Source organism: Beauveria bassiana (genome assembly GCF_000280675.1).
Source record: "Beauveria bassiana ARSEF 2860 unplaced genomic scaffold BBA_S00010, whole genome shotgun sequence".
In the NCBI taxonomy this organism is placed as follows: domain Eukaryota; kingdom Fungi; phylum Ascomycota; class Sordariomycetes; order Hypocreales; family Cordycipitaceae; genus Beauveria; species Beauveria bassiana.
In genome coordinates, this window is record NW_007930845.1 from 579,757 (window position 1) to 593,926 (window position 14,170).

Here is a 14,170-nt window from a genome sequence, read left to right on the forward strand (position 1 = left end):
CCACCGAGTGCCAAGGTACCTAAGGTACCCGTTACGATTGGCCGTTTTAGTGGGCGCTCATCGCTGTAATCCGTACCTGCCGAGTAAGAATAGCGCGCAAGGGCCAGCTGTCGGAATCCAGACATCAGACAATACATCACATCAGACATGTTTCTGCTCCGGAAACCGGATAGCGGCCGCTCGGACGAAAAAGCATCACCGGAGAAAACAACTTTGCTATGGATTTTGCGACCAGTCGCATCTTCACTTCCGCCACCTCGATGCAAATATCAGCCCTTGCTGCGCTTGCCCTTTAACAAATCCTAGCTCTGTGGCGCGTCTCAGCCATGTCGCTGGTCATGGGTCACGCCTAACACCTAACACCTAACAGGACTACGGATACCGTGCTGAGAGTTTTCATCCAGCCCTCGACCATTTGCCTTTCGTCACTTCGAAAAAAAAAACCTCTCTCAAGAGCCTTGCGCTGCCACCACACGAAATCCCTTTTCAACGCCATTTATATCTCACGCATCGCTCTCGACACCAAAGTTTCATCATTGCTGCTCCAAAACCTGCTGCCCTTGTCCATGACAGAGGTACCCGTACCAGCCGCCGGCATCACCATCTCTGCATCCCCCGCAGACGCCGCCGCGGGGCTGCCCTAATCCATGTCCGCCTCCCAGCTCGACCTCGTCTCCGCCTGAGCCTCTTCTCGCCATTCCTATTCCAAGTCTAGCATTCGCCATGATGCCCGATAGCTCATCCTCGTCCTCATCTTCTTCCTCCAGCAATGCGTCGGCGTCGCCGGCGTCGCCCGAGGGCAGTGAATCAGCCGCGCGATTGAGCGACGCCTCCGTTGTCGCCGCCTCACGCGAGAGTCGCCAGCCTCTTAGTCGGCGCGGCCACTTCAAGTCGCGCATGGGATGCTTCAACTGCAAGAGACGCCGCGTCAAGTGCAACGAGTTGCGGCCGCAGTGCTCGCCGTGCCGTCGTCTCGCCCTCGACTGCTCCTATCCTCCGACGCCCACGCCCGCCGCGAGTCCAATACGCTCCAACCCATCTATGCTTTCCTTGGAAGACCTCCGCTTTTACCACCAATTCATAACGACCGCGATTCCTCCCCTCCCGCTGAAAGCTGAGAATGGGTGGATGCAATGTGCCGCCATGTCTCACGAGGTGCGTCAGGCCAACGTCTTCATTGGCCAGCACTAACCCATAGCAGTATGATTTTCTCGCTCACGCTGTTCTTGGTCTCGGCGCTTCTCACATAACACGCCACACCAATGCAGACTTTAACTCGCAAGCGCTGCAGCACCGACTCGTGGCAATTAAGCAAGTAAACGAACAGCTCAGCAACCCGCCCTCAAGTCAGCAGTCCTTGGATGCTATCCTCGCCGCTCTCTTTTGCCTCATTACACAGGCTTCTCTCATCGACGACGGCCTTGCCGACTACATGACGATTATTCGTGGCGGCCATCTCATCGTCATCATCATCATTGGCGACATGTCCAAGTCGGTTTTTCCCGGCTTTACCATTGAGGGGCACAACAGCATGGCTGCCACGTTGACAAGAGAAGACCAGCGCGACGATATGACGGACATGAATGATTTTGAAATGTCGCTCCGAATATTGGAGCCCTTGGTACAGGCTTCGTACGAGCATAAATATTACGGCTTGATGTCGCAAATACCTCTGGCCATGCAGCGTTCGTCTTTGCAAGGTAAGGTGCCCCACCAACCCCCATTGAGCCAAAGCTAATAAGTCAGCATGGGTGGTGTTTTCGAATCTCTTTCAATTCCCGGCTACATTCAGCAACGAAGAATTCATCGAGCTTGTCAACCCAGAAAACTATGGCTCCAGGCTGCTGCTGATACACATGTTCCTCGTCGACTATGTCATTGCCGCAATATGTCTCTCGCCGGACACGCCCATCAGGGCTCCTGCGCGGAAACATGTCATAATAAGGTGGGCGAGAGACGCAACGTCAAGTATGCCGCAAGAATACAGGCGTTATACGACGTGGATTGATAGCTACTGTGACAAACTGGAACAGACTACAGACTGCCGTCATCTATTCACCCCCTGATGGCCAGTCATCAGGAAGCCAACCCTTGTCAAACGGCTGTCAAACGGTTGTGACACCTGGCCTTCAATCTCTTACTACATAATAACTATTTCACTATGCGAATAATGTACGGAATGTGGCGGGTATTTCATCTATTCGCGACGCGGGGTCGGTGCAAGGTTGCGGAAAGCCGTAAGAGTTATGTCTTATTAGCGAGTGCACACATATGTCTGGAAAGCAGCACAGGCAGTGTAGCACATGATAAATATTGAATATCGAATATAAGATACAATGTCGTTGTAAATTAATATGAGGACTCCATCAGATTTTTGTCACCGTAATAGTCCGTCGCTAACTGAAAGCCACTGCACGGGCTCCGCGCAAGTGGCGTCAGGGTTCACAGCTCGCAGCACAACCAGAACGCACAATACACAACTGCATAAAGTCGTAATGCAAGAAATAAAATACTATCGATTCATCAACAGTTGTTTGTCGGCTCAATAGATCTTCTTTGGTATCCACAGCCGGCGGGGCGTGTCAAGGCACAACTCATGCAGTCCCGCAACATACGGGTCTACACCGTAACTTTGATAACGACTAATAAGAAACCCGCCGCCATCAGCACCTCACAAGTTCCTTCGAGCTTTCAGGTTGTTTGGTCTGGTGGTCTAGTGTAAGTTCCTTATAAACGCTTCCCTCGAATCGGCATTCCACGCCTCACGGCGGAGAATGGTCCTGTTCGCTTCTGAAGCCATCACGAGAACAACGGCTAACATCAATTCCTTCAGGGTATGATTCTCGCTTAGGGCCCACCCTGAGTGTACAGCTTGCGAGAGGTCCCGGGTTCAATCCCCGGCCAGACCCTTTCTTTTTTCAGATTTGAAGCTTTGGGGGATGTAGAAGGTGAGTTTGGATGCAGGAGGCTGCTGATTTTTTTTCACCTGGCGCTGTGGGGATGTGGAGGATTGTGTAAGCCACGAAACTTTGATCTCGCAGTTGACGAACGACGGAACTGGACTGATTGGTTTAATAAATCGATAAGCGAATTTGGAATAAGTTTTTTTTTTCTGGTAGGTGTTAAAGGTGTGAAAGTGGCGGCTAAAATCGGTTCTTGGGTGGCAGCACATGTACAAGTCGTGGTCATTCGGCGAGCCATCTACGTCAAGCTGTGATTCTGTCTTTTTTTGATCGATGCAGGAAACCCTAATTCCTCAGATTCAGTATAAACAATTTGATTTTGCGATTGATTGGTAATGATCACTGAAGAGTGGCGCTCGACAGAGAGTTTGTAACTTGACAAGCTTCCTGGATTGGGTTGTGAGGCGGCATACACTTGGACTCGACCTGTAAAGTTATTTTGATACCACGAACCTTGATCTTCGAGATACAGTCGAATGGACAGGAAAAAAAGTATATAAACTCCTCGGTCTCCCCCGTCTTCTTCGTTCCTCTTATAGTCCTTTCCATTACTCTCGTACACAAGCAAAACCATCTCAAGATTTACTCGTCTACTCACAACCAAAACCCACACAGTCGCTACTTATCACTGCCTACCACAGGTCTCTGTTGAGATCAACGCTGTTCTCAGATACAATCCCAATCAATATGAAGACCTCTGTCGTTCTTGCCGCTGTTGCGGCTGTCGTCAGCGCTCAGCAAACAACCACCACCGACGTTGCCGACGTCGTCCACACCACACCTACAATGACCGGCTCTCCCTCCCGCGTCCCCTCCACCTTTCTCATATTGACTCGCCGGCAACTCAGCACCTCTGGCGGAAACGGCAGCGTCACCGTCGACTTGCCCTCCACCTTTGAGCAGTCTGAGCTCAACACCCCTCGCCCACGCTCGGAGCCCACCGTTGACGAGAGCGTCCCGTTCCCCTCGACATTTCAGCAGTTTGAGCCCAAGGGCCACCGTCGCCCTAAGCCAACATCCACGAGCTCCTGGAGCTCGCGCTGCACATTCCGTCCCGAGGATGTGCCCACCGAATTCGAGCAGTTCCCCGGCACGCACCGCGGGCCGAAGCTGCCCCCCCAGGTGCCGGATCCCAACTGCGCGCACCCGCCGCACATGGTAAATCCGCCGCCATCGATTCCGGATCCTGAGCGTGCGCATCCACCTCATATCACCATCACGCCTACTGCCGTCGCGGAGGCTCCCGAGCAGTCGAGAGGTGCGTCAACGCAGACGGCATCGGGTGGAGACATGTCCATGGTAGCAGAATCGGAGAGTTAAATGGACATGGAGCCTTGAAATGGAAATGGAATTTCTTTGGACGATGGCTAGGAACGGGATCGATATCTTGATGAAGTTTCAGGCCAACTGGAGGTGATAACCTAAGTTAGTCTTGCACGCCTTGTCACCACTACTACTACTATTACGGCGATCATGTTTGACATTAGGTTGCTTTTTTTAATCAAATGATTATTGCCCCAAAAGGAACAATTCCACCTGCTTTTTGATGATATTCAACAACCGTAAATAGTTGTCACATTTTGTTATGCCTCACGCTCAACTTATTCGCATCAGCGACTGCAAGTAGTTGTCCAGTTTTTATACGGCAATTCGTCAATGGCACAGTTCTCTTCAGCGGTCATGCGGGGCTCCATACTTTAATGCTATGACCTGGCAAGTTTGAAGTTTTTTTCTCGGGAGGGTGAATCCATCAATTGGTACAGGCATCTTGTCTTCCCTTTGTGCCACTCGGCTTGCCCTTTTATTACATACGCCCTTCTCACCCTTGTGCATCACTGCTCTTTGGAAACACGATGCACGGTTCATTCGTCTTATTTAAGTTGCCGATTGTTCTGTGACTCCTTATCTTTCGCCATAGTACTTCATCTTTATCTATCCAGAACCAACCACACACCCGCACCGCAACAGTTGGGCACCGTCTTTCATGCGTGGCTGGTGCACTGTTGCCCAACGACTAGCATCGCCTCCACGCCGCTGCACAGCCACACTTGACGCACCTGTTTAGCCCAAAGCTTCAAGTCCAACGACATACCTCATCTCCAACCGCCATACCCAACCATGTCCGGCCCCCCGATGCAGCTGGAAGATTGTGAGCAACCTCGGTCGCGACCCTTGCTTTCTTCGGTTTGTCTAACGATTTCTCCTCTTTAGGGCTCGATGACCTCTGTGTGAGGTTCATCATCAATCTTCCGCAAGAAGACCTGTCGTCGGTCGAGCGAATATGTTTCCAAGTCGAAGAAGCCCAATGGTTCTACGAGGACTTTATTCGACCCCTCGATCCCTCCCTCCCGTCCATGACACTGCGCACCTTTTGCCTACGCATATTCCAACACTGCCCGCTGCTGGCGTCCTTTTCCGTCGAGAACCACCTCGCCGCGTTTGAGGTCTTTCTCCAGTACAAGACGCGCATCCCCGTCCGCGGCGCCATCCTGCTCAACCATGACATGGACTCAGTTGTGCTCGTCAAAGGATGGAAAAAAGGTGCCAACTGGAGTTTTCCCCGCGGCAAGATCAACAAAGATGAGGACGATCTCGACTGCGCCGTCCGCGAGGTGTACGAGGAAACCGGCATGGACTTGCGCGCCCACGGCCTGGTGCCGACCACCGGCAAGCCCAAATACATTGAAATCTCCATGCGCGAGCAGCAGCTGCGGCTGTACGTCTTCCGCGACGTTCCGATGGACTACAACTTCCAGCCGCAGACACGCAAAGAAATCAGCAAAATTCAGTGGTACAAGCTGTCCGAGCTGCCGACGTTTCGGAAAAAAAATGCGCAGAACCAAAACGAGCCCGCCGTCGGCGCCAACAAGTTTTACATGGTCGCGCCGTTCCTGGTGCCGCTCAAGAAATGGGTCACCGCGCAGAAGCGACAAGAGGAGAAGCGCACGGCCAACGTGCAGTATCCTTCCGCCCAGGCACAGCTCTCCATTGACGAAGGGCACACCGAGGAGGAGACGTACACGACGGACCAGGGCGCGAGCTACCTGCAGCAGCCCACCTCCGTCGCTAGCCTAGACGGGGCCACCAAGGAGCTGCACCGTTTGCTCAAGATGCAGCCGCCAACGCAAGGTCTGCAGCCGGCCGTGGGCCTGGAAGACAAAGGCAGCGCCCTCCTGTCGATTCTGCAGTCCAACGAGCCCTCCGACCCTTCGGAACCTCTGCAGCAAGCCGTGCAGACACCCCACACACCGCAAGACCACACAATCATCAACCCGACCCAACCGCAGAATCCCCACCACCACAACAAGCAGCACCACTCAATGCCGGCATTCATCACCCTGCATCAGCAGCAGCCACCGCCATTTCCCCTCCCCCATGCCGCCGGCCACGTACCGCCGCAGCCTTATCAGCAGCAGCAGCAGTACCCAGGCCGGTCTGTACCGCACGGTCACGCCGGCGGCGCGCACCACCAACCTCAAAAGTCGATCCCTCTCGTACACCCGCAGCCGCTGCCGCCCCAAGTCCAACGTGCCATGTTCAATAACAGCGCATTTCAGGAGGCCGCAGCAAAGGGCACCACTGGCATGCCTCACTCTCCCTATCACCAGTGGCAGCAGCCCAGCGCGGCCCAAAACAACGCCCCTATTCCTCCGCAGCAGCAAACAGTACCGCCGATGCAGCTCACTGGTCAGTCCATGGCTCTTCTCAACGCATTTAAGAGAGAGCCTTCAGGATCTCAGCAGCAGCAACTACCTCAGCAGCCACCTCAGCAGCCACCTCAGCAGCTACCTCAGCAGTCTCTTCGGCAGCCTCAGCAGCCTCCTGCGCAGCTTCCGATGCAGCGTCACATACAGCAGCAGCAGCAGCACGTGCAAGTAGTTGAAACGGTCAGCATGACTACCGTTGGTCCTGCCGGTCAGAATCTCCCGCCGCCGCCGCCATACACGCAGTACCCGGCCCAGCAACCACCGATGCAGCAGCCTCCTCCTATCCAGGCGGCCATCATTACTCAAGCCGTGCCGCCCCCGAACGTGTTCCACCCTCGCATGGCACCGCCACAGCAGCAGCAGCAACAGCAGCAGCTCAGCATGAGAATCCCGCCTCCCGCCGCCGATCCGCATCGCAACGCCCTGCTCGGCATGTTCAAAAAGGCCGGCCCGCAGTCCCCCGTCGCATCGTCCGCACAGCAGCAGCAGCAGCAGCCGTCCTCGCCGTTGGGCTTCATTCCTGAGCTCTCGTCACCCGCGCAGCGCAAGCCCTCGTCCGACACGACGGCGGCGCCCGTCGAGATCGGCATTGGCAACCTCTCTATCCAGCCACCACCACCACCAGCGGCCGGTAATAGCGGCGGCAGCAGCAGTCACGCCCAGTTCCCATCGCAGCCGAGCCCGACCCAGCATCAGCAACGCTCCAGCAATCCCGCTACCGGCGGCGCTCCGCACGGCCGCGTGACCTCACCGTACGGCCCCTACGGCGCGCAGAATCACCAGCCGCAGCAGCCGTCCCCCCTCGCGCAGCCATCTGCTCCTGCTGGTCCCGGCCCCGGCGCCGAACAGAAGCGCCAGCTTCTGTCCCTTTTTGGCGGTAACAGCAGCGGTGTTGGTGGTGGCACCAAGCCCGTAGTGCCGCCGCAGATGCAGGCTCGCTCGCCCCTTGGCGGCGCCATCCACGAGATGGGTAACGGGAGCCGCGAGCCCCGCGACTTATCCCGCTCGCGCGTTGCATCGCTGGCTTCGAGTGGTGTACTTGGCGAGGCTAGCTCGAGCAGCGTCTCGCGCCGCGGCAGCCAGACTCCCATCTCCCCAGCCGACGAGAGCTTTTTGCTCGGCTATCTGCAGTCCGTCACCAATAATGCGTCGCGGTAGTGTCTTGTGGGAGTTTCTTCTATTTTGTTTTTTGTTTTTCTGCTTTTATTTCCTCTGGTCGCGAATTCATCGGTTCCGTATGATGGTTGTTTTGTTCTTTCTCACCTGCGCATGGACTGGAGAGCTCGGGTGTTTTTGTTATTCTGCAAGCAGCTTGACCAATTGTTAATCAGGGATAGCGCAAGGACTTTTGGCATTTGTACGGCTTTTGATCATGATTCTCTCGACCTTTGCGTCGTCGTCTTTACTGCATGAGCAAGCGTGAAATGTGACTAACGTCCAGGTTCTTTAGTGGTTGCATTAGTCGAATGGAATGGGCAGAAGCAAGATTAGATACCATGGGAGGAAGCAAACGAAGGCGCAGAATTTTTTATCAGCTATTATTAACTCAACATTGGTTTCTAATAGCTAGCGACATACCCTATCAGCACAACATTGATACACGATCTATTTCAATAAATGTAATGTGCGCTATAGTCAGCAACCGCGCAGCTCTCGTAGTCAGTTCGTTCTGCACAATGTTGCAATTACATGTCCTTTTCTCCGCCAATTTCTAGCAATGAAAACCGGTTCAAGTTGGTTTTAGCCCGGCTCATAGGGGCACGCGCGCCTGTCTTGGGTCGCAATTGGGAAAGAGACTGCATACATTCATCTGGAGCCCACTCGATGCGTGATCCTCTATACGGACTACAGATTGTTGTTAGGGTCAGACCGCGGCGAGGAACGGAATACATACTAGCGACTCATCATGCAGGTGCGTGCAAAGCTCGCGGCGGTAATGGAGTTTATACCAATGTAGCAGTCCAGCCCAGAGAGCTCGATGCTGACGACAGCAAGATTGTGAATATGCTCGAGATCGGCACGAATAGAGTCGGCCGTGATCCGACGATCGTAATGTCGTATCACGAGATTTCGAGACGCTCCACCACGCAGCTGCTGAGAAACATAAGGTGCAAGAATGAACTGGCGTAGGGCCCATGTAACCTTAATCTAGACAGCGTAAGCTAAAGTATCGAGCGGCAAGCGAAAGGACACGACATACGAGGGACCCTCGAATGTACACGCCAGTTTCTTGAGCATAGTTGTAGTATTTTCGTGCATGTTCACCATGAACAAACGATACAACGGCTCGCCTTTCCTTGAGGTTGAAGTATATATCTGCGACCGGTCCGCCACGAACAACAGCAACAACATCAGCGCGAGAGATATTAGGAGGCAAATCGCCAAGCTGCAATGTTCGTTTGGCGCTCTGCTCGTACGTATGCCGAGTGGCTACAACAGACGCCGAGTCGTCTGGGTTCAATGAACTCTGGTCGTGGGATATCGCAGAATCGGAGAAGATCTCAGATTCAGAATCACTCTCTGGAGCAAGACTTGTGTGTTTCGTGACAGCGTAGAGGGGACCGCCAGCCGAGTATGGACTGCCACGATAAGTTACGATGGTACTGGCGATTGAAGAGTCTGACTGTTCATCATCAGGGCTGCTGAAACTATCGAAAGCCTCGTTTTCGGAACTTTGCGAATCATGGCTCTTGCTAAGGATCTAATTATATTTTAGGATGCATCAAGCAGGCGACCGAGCTTCACTCTACCTCAATGGTGTCTGTGTCTACTCCTCCCCGGATCAAATGTTGGCAGAGATTTTCTGCAAACAGTCAGCTTAGAAAGCTTGACAGGTCTGCCCACCTCTTTTGCACTTGCCGTATTTCGACGCCACTGATCGAAGGCGATCATATTCATCGCGATCAATCCGGATCTGGGAGCGACGCAGAGGCGACGTCGGTGGTGACAGGGACATGTTTAGAGCGTGAAGCTAGAATGCAACTGGAAAAGGACAGAAACCCTGGTTCGACGCCCAAAGCAAACGCGAGCGGCAGAGGGCCTGCAAGGTGAATAGAGGTACCTCACGTGCCTGACAGCGATAAGGCAGGCGGCACGCAAGTGACTGCATACCGGCACCTAGATTTGGCGCGGCTTGGCGATAATGCAACATGCATAGTGAGTCAAAGATGGTTTGAACAAAGAAGTTGCGATGTTGAGGAATTAGATCCTTTTGCATCTGATGTTAGAGGCACTGGTGATGTTGCGTGGGTACTACGGCTACAGCCGAGTGTCTAATAATACCTAGTTAGGAAGACTGTGGACTGGAGACTGTACGGATCATTTATCCATGGAATTGTTAGTGCACCTAGAACACACTAGACAGCTACGCACTGTAATAAGCTACAAAAACTTGTAAGAACATGAGATTTATGAGGAATCAATACAGGATAAAGACATGGTTTTTCACTATGCTCTTAATAGCTGACAAATTGCTTTCATAGGTAGTTAAGAGGCATAGGTAGGTAATCCCCAGAACCACTCGGGTTTTCTGTAGCCTACCTACATGCTAGATCGTGTAAAGGTAAAGGTTCGTGTCTCTGTACGCTGTCAAGCTGTCAAGCCGTCACCACCTGGGTAGTTGCGTCTGACTGGCAGCAGTTGTATCCACTGTTGACAGCTGGCAGCAACTGATCGGCATTCCGAACTGGTATGCAACCTGTTTGGCACAAAGGCACAAAATTCCAGTCTTGAGGCCTGATACACCGGTCCTTATATGAGGCTATTCGCAAAAAACCTAGTTATTGTGTGTGATGTGCCGATGGAATTAAGACAAAGCTACGGACAGCACCGCATTTGCAATGCAAAAGCCATCGTTCACCTGCAGAAACAAAAACACGAGATCACGTGCTAGAGGCGGGGCGTATACGATGTCCAGGCACCCAAAGTGGGCGCAGGGTGTCGGGGAGACCACTAACAGGCTCTGTAAATAGCACCACGGGCGGTCTATTTTTTCCGATTGATGTAGTTGCCCCACCAGCAAATCGGCCACCTCCCACCTCCTTAGTAGACCCGTGGCAACTGGACGCTGGACCGCTCCGCCCCTTTCACTTGCAACATTCTACGAGGGTTTTTGCTGGGATCCTAGTTAGGTCGAGATCGTCCTTCTTTCCATTTTCCTACCTACATTTGCTTTCATGCCGCCGACTCTCGCTTCCGACCGCTCGTCCTGACACTCTGTCCCTGTTACGACCTTCGCTCCTGCTTTGAAACGCCGTCCTTCGATAGACTTTCGCTCGCTTTCCCGTTCTATCAGTACGCCACCAACGACCTCGTTGGCCGCCTCCACCGTTGAAACCAAGTTCGTCCGGTACTGGCCTGCTTGAAACACGCATTTTTCGTCCGTCTACGTATCGAACCGGTGTGCCCGCCCTGACTGCTTGCTCTCGCTTCTGAGTCCGCTCACTGTCACCCGCACGAACGCGAGCGCCTTGCGTCGTCTCTTCAACTTTTGTTATATCCCGCGCTCGCCATCGGCTCCTCCATCACCATGCGTCCTGCCGCGATGTTGATGCAGCTGGCTCTGACCGTCTCGTCAGTTGCCCCGGTGGTTTCTGCATGGCCCAACTGGCTTCCCGAGCGCGAGGCCCTCATTGTTCGCGCTGATAGCAGTGACTCTGACACCGGTAAGTCTGCCCTAGTGCATCATTCGAGCATCAAATTGCAGTGTTGCTAATACCAGCTTCAGCCACTCCCTCCCCATCAGCAACCGGATCTGCAACCGATGCCAAGGAGACAGGAAAGACGACGGGCAACCTTAACACGGCCTCGGCCACTGGATCCAAGACCGCGTCTGGTAGTGGTAGCAAGAGCAAGAGTTCATCGACGCCGACTCACACCACATTTGCCCAGGATGCGCCCGTGGGTGGCGTCAGCATGATTGTGCCGGCCAACACAGCTCTCGGCACCGCTTTGTACAGAATTAGCGACTACATCACCTTTAGCTGGAACTACACGTCCCTGCAAGGCACCCCTACGGCTGTCGATGTTCTTGCGAGTTGCTCTACTGCCCGTGCCACCTGGACCTTGACGGGCAACATGACTTTCGCGACTTCTGCCGAATTGGTCTGGGATACCAAGCCGCCGGCCAATGACCCGAAGCAGCCTCTCCTCACCGCGGAGTACTCACTCATCATCAAAGATTCCGATAGATCCCTTGATGATCGCCCCGAGCCCGGCTACTTGGGCGCCGATTCCGCCCTCGGCTTCGGCCTGTATGCCGGCAAGCCCTACCAGAACTTGAGCACGTGGACTTGCCCTGGCTGCCGTGCCAGCTCTGCCTCCCGGTCCATTGATGATCAGGCGCTCAAGTTTGCCGCCACCATGAGTGTTGCCACGGTCCTCGGCTTTACCTGGTTTGTTACCGGCCTGGGCATCAACTGATGAAGTGACAATTTTAACCAGACGACGAAGCGCCTTCACTTTTTCCTCTACATCTCACTTTTAATATCTTTGTTCTTTCCACCCACGACTTCTGGTTATAAATTGTCTTGGGCAGCGGGTTTTGTTTGCAGGCGTTTCTGTTTGAGCCTGGGCGAGTTTGTTGAGTGAATTTATTGGGTCTATTCGTCGTTGTGTATTTCTTGGGTATATTGATGAGTTGGGTCTTTGTTTGGCAGCCAAAATCTTTAAAGGAAGAAAGCATGTTGGGCAGGTTATATAACGGCGTCGTAGACAACAGATAGTCTAGTCTTAATGATTGTATAGTGGATCGACGCACCAACTTGATATAGTTGCTTTTTGGAGATTTGTTGATGTTAAATGCCACATCCGAAATGGAAACCCAGGGTATCTGATACCAATCCTTTCCGCCTGATCAATGAAACGAACCACTCGAAGCATACAAGTACATCATGACGCCACCAGCTTTTCGCTGCTAATATGATGGAAACTATCGATTTTCTTTGCTTTCTTTTTCTTTTCTTTTTTCATCCTGTTATCCTCCATTCATGCATGTGGATCCGGCAGCCAAAAGAGCAGATCCGTGTCCGCCGTCGCAAAGAAATTGAATCGCGGGTTAAACGCCACGACGGCCGCCTCGCGCTTGTCCGGGAGCGTCCACGTCGGCTCCAGAATCTTGTCTGGAGACGCCGAGGTTGACGCCTTGAGCGTGTCCCACGTTACCACATCCTGCCGGGAGCCGCTAATTACGAAGCGGCCGTCGGGCGCGAAGCAGCAGTCGCCGCTACTCTCGTACTCGCCAGCACCGGCACCGCTGCCGCCGCTCTCGCCAACGGCCAGCCTGCGCGTGCCGCCGCCCGGACGGCGCAGGTATGCCTTGAGCGTGCCCTCGAACGCGTCAAAGAGAAAGTGGCCGGCGCCGCGCGTGCCGAGCAGCAGGGACTTGCCGTCGTTGGAGAACTCGAGCGCGGTCCACCCGCGGACGACGTGCGCGGGGTCGACGGCGCGCGCCTGCTCGACAACGTCGACGGTGGCGAAGGGTGCGCGGTCGTAGTGGCGAGCGTCGTAGAGAAGCACGGTCCCGGAGGTCGGGCAGCCGACGGCGAAGACGGTGCCCGAGGGGTCGTAGGCGGCTAGGTAGGGCGCGCGTAGGAGCAGCTGACCTTGCCAGTGCTTGGTCTGCGTGTCCCACAGGCGCACTGTGTTGTCCTGCGAGCAGGATATGAAGTTGTCGCTGCCGGGGTGCACGACGAGGGAGGTGACGGGGGCCTCGTGGCCCTCAAAGTAGCGGATGAAGGAGTTGTCGTGCGTGGCGAGATAACGTATGGCGTCTGCGTCGAGCAGTCAGCGGATGTTTGGAGGAGGAGAGGGGTAAATGGTGCTAGTTTCGTACGTACTGTTCTGTTTGGTGCTGGCGTAGATGATGCTGGAGCTTGTGTGTGTGAATTTCGCGAGTTTGACGCCGTACTTCTTGCTGACAAGGCTCTTTTCGTGCCTCCCTTCCCGTACATTATATATTTGCAGTGTCTCGTCGCTGGCCGATGTCATGAGCAGCTCGCCGTCGTCGTTGTAGTCTATCGAGAGCACGTGCGGTGGTTGGCGGGGGTCTTTGATGTCTTCGCGACGGAGAAGCTGCAGCGCAGAGTCTGTCAGCAACCCCCATCTACAGGGCAGTGCCGTTTTGTAGGGTCTCCTCCGATGGCGAGCTTACCTTGGTCGGGCGAAACGACGACATGACGTCGCAGAGGTTGGAGACTGGCGCCGTCGACCGGGCAATGTTGAGCGACGAGCCGTTGCGCTCGGGGCGGTCGAGGTCCATTGGGGTGGACGACATGGCGGATGTGGAAGCGGTAAGGTGCGCCGGCAAGGGACCGTTCACAGATGATCTCGGCTTGCCCTGGACGGGATCAAGATTCTTGATGTTGAAGCTCTACGGCAGCGTGCGATGCGGTGCAACGAGGTGGAGCACCGCTATAAACGCGTCTCTGCAAACGCTCAGGTGTACTACCCTGTATAAGACCGTCGATCTTTCGAGCGCCATAACTCACGAGTCTCGAGTTA

General features: G+C 54.2%; 6 protein-coding genes across 6 annotated transcripts; 4 read left to right on the forward strand and 2 right to left on the reverse strand.

Annotated features, from left to right (window-relative positions):
- Positions 1-723: 723 nt before the first annotated feature.
- BBA_04517 (C6 zinc finger domain-containing protein) lies at positions 724-2,851 on the forward strand (the record flags this gene model as incomplete). The annotated part of the gene is made up of 4 exons (XM_008599614.1): positions 724-1,155; positions 1,202-1,700; positions 1,747-1,934; positions 2,834-2,851. The coding sequence occupies 4 exons, from the start codon at positions 724-726 to the stop codon at positions 2,849-2,851; spliced, it is 1,137 nt and encodes a 378-aa protein (XP_008597836.1).
- Positions 2,852-3,650: 799 nt separating this feature from the next.
- BBA_04518 (uncharacterized protein) lies at positions 3,651-4,283 on the forward strand (the record flags this gene model as incomplete). Its single annotated transcript, XM_008599615.1, has 1 exon — positions 3,651-4,283. The coding sequence occupies one exon, from the start codon at positions 3,651-3,653 to the stop codon at positions 4,281-4,283; it is 633 nt and encodes a 210-aa protein (XP_008597837.1).
- A 798-nt stretch (positions 4,284-5,081) lies between these two features.
- BBA_04519 (decapping enzyme Dcp2) lies at positions 5,082-7,828 on the forward strand (the record flags this gene model as incomplete). The annotated part of the gene is made up of 2 exons (XM_008599616.1): positions 5,082-5,112; positions 5,175-7,828. 2 exons carry the CDS (start codon positions 5,082-5,084, stop codon positions 7,826-7,828), a joined length of 2,685 nt encoding a protein of 894 aa, XP_008597838.1.
- A 527-nt stretch (positions 7,829-8,355) lies between these two features.
- Positions 8,356-9,626, reverse strand: BBA_04520 (RNA recognition motif containing protein; the record flags this gene model as incomplete). Its single annotated transcript, XM_008599617.1, has 5 exons — positions 8,356-8,515; positions 8,565-8,818; positions 8,871-9,371; positions 9,421-9,473; positions 9,515-9,626. The coding sequence occupies 5 exons, from the start codon at positions 9,624-9,626 to the stop codon at positions 8,356-8,358; spliced, it is 1,080 nt and encodes a 359-aa protein (XP_008597839.1).
- A 1,572-nt stretch (positions 9,627-11,198) lies between these two features.
- On the forward strand, positions 11,199-12,091 carry BBA_04521 (uncharacterized protein; the record flags this gene model as incomplete). Its single annotated transcript, XM_008599618.1, has 2 exons — positions 11,199-11,334; positions 11,397-12,091. The coding sequence occupies 2 exons, from the start codon at positions 11,199-11,201 to the stop codon at positions 12,089-12,091; spliced, it is 831 nt and encodes a 276-aa protein (XP_008597840.1).
- Positions 12,092-12,655: 564 nt separating this feature from the next.
- Positions 12,656-13,943, reverse strand: BBA_04522 (histone H3 methyltransferase complex and RNA cleavage factor II complex, subunit SWD2; the record flags this gene model as incomplete). Its single annotated transcript, XM_008599619.1, has 3 exons — positions 12,656-13,440; positions 13,507-13,741; positions 13,821-13,943. The coding sequence occupies 3 exons, from the start codon at positions 13,941-13,943 to the stop codon at positions 12,656-12,658; spliced, it is 1,143 nt and encodes a 380-aa protein (XP_008597841.1).
- Positions 13,944-14,170: the final 227 nt, after the last annotated feature.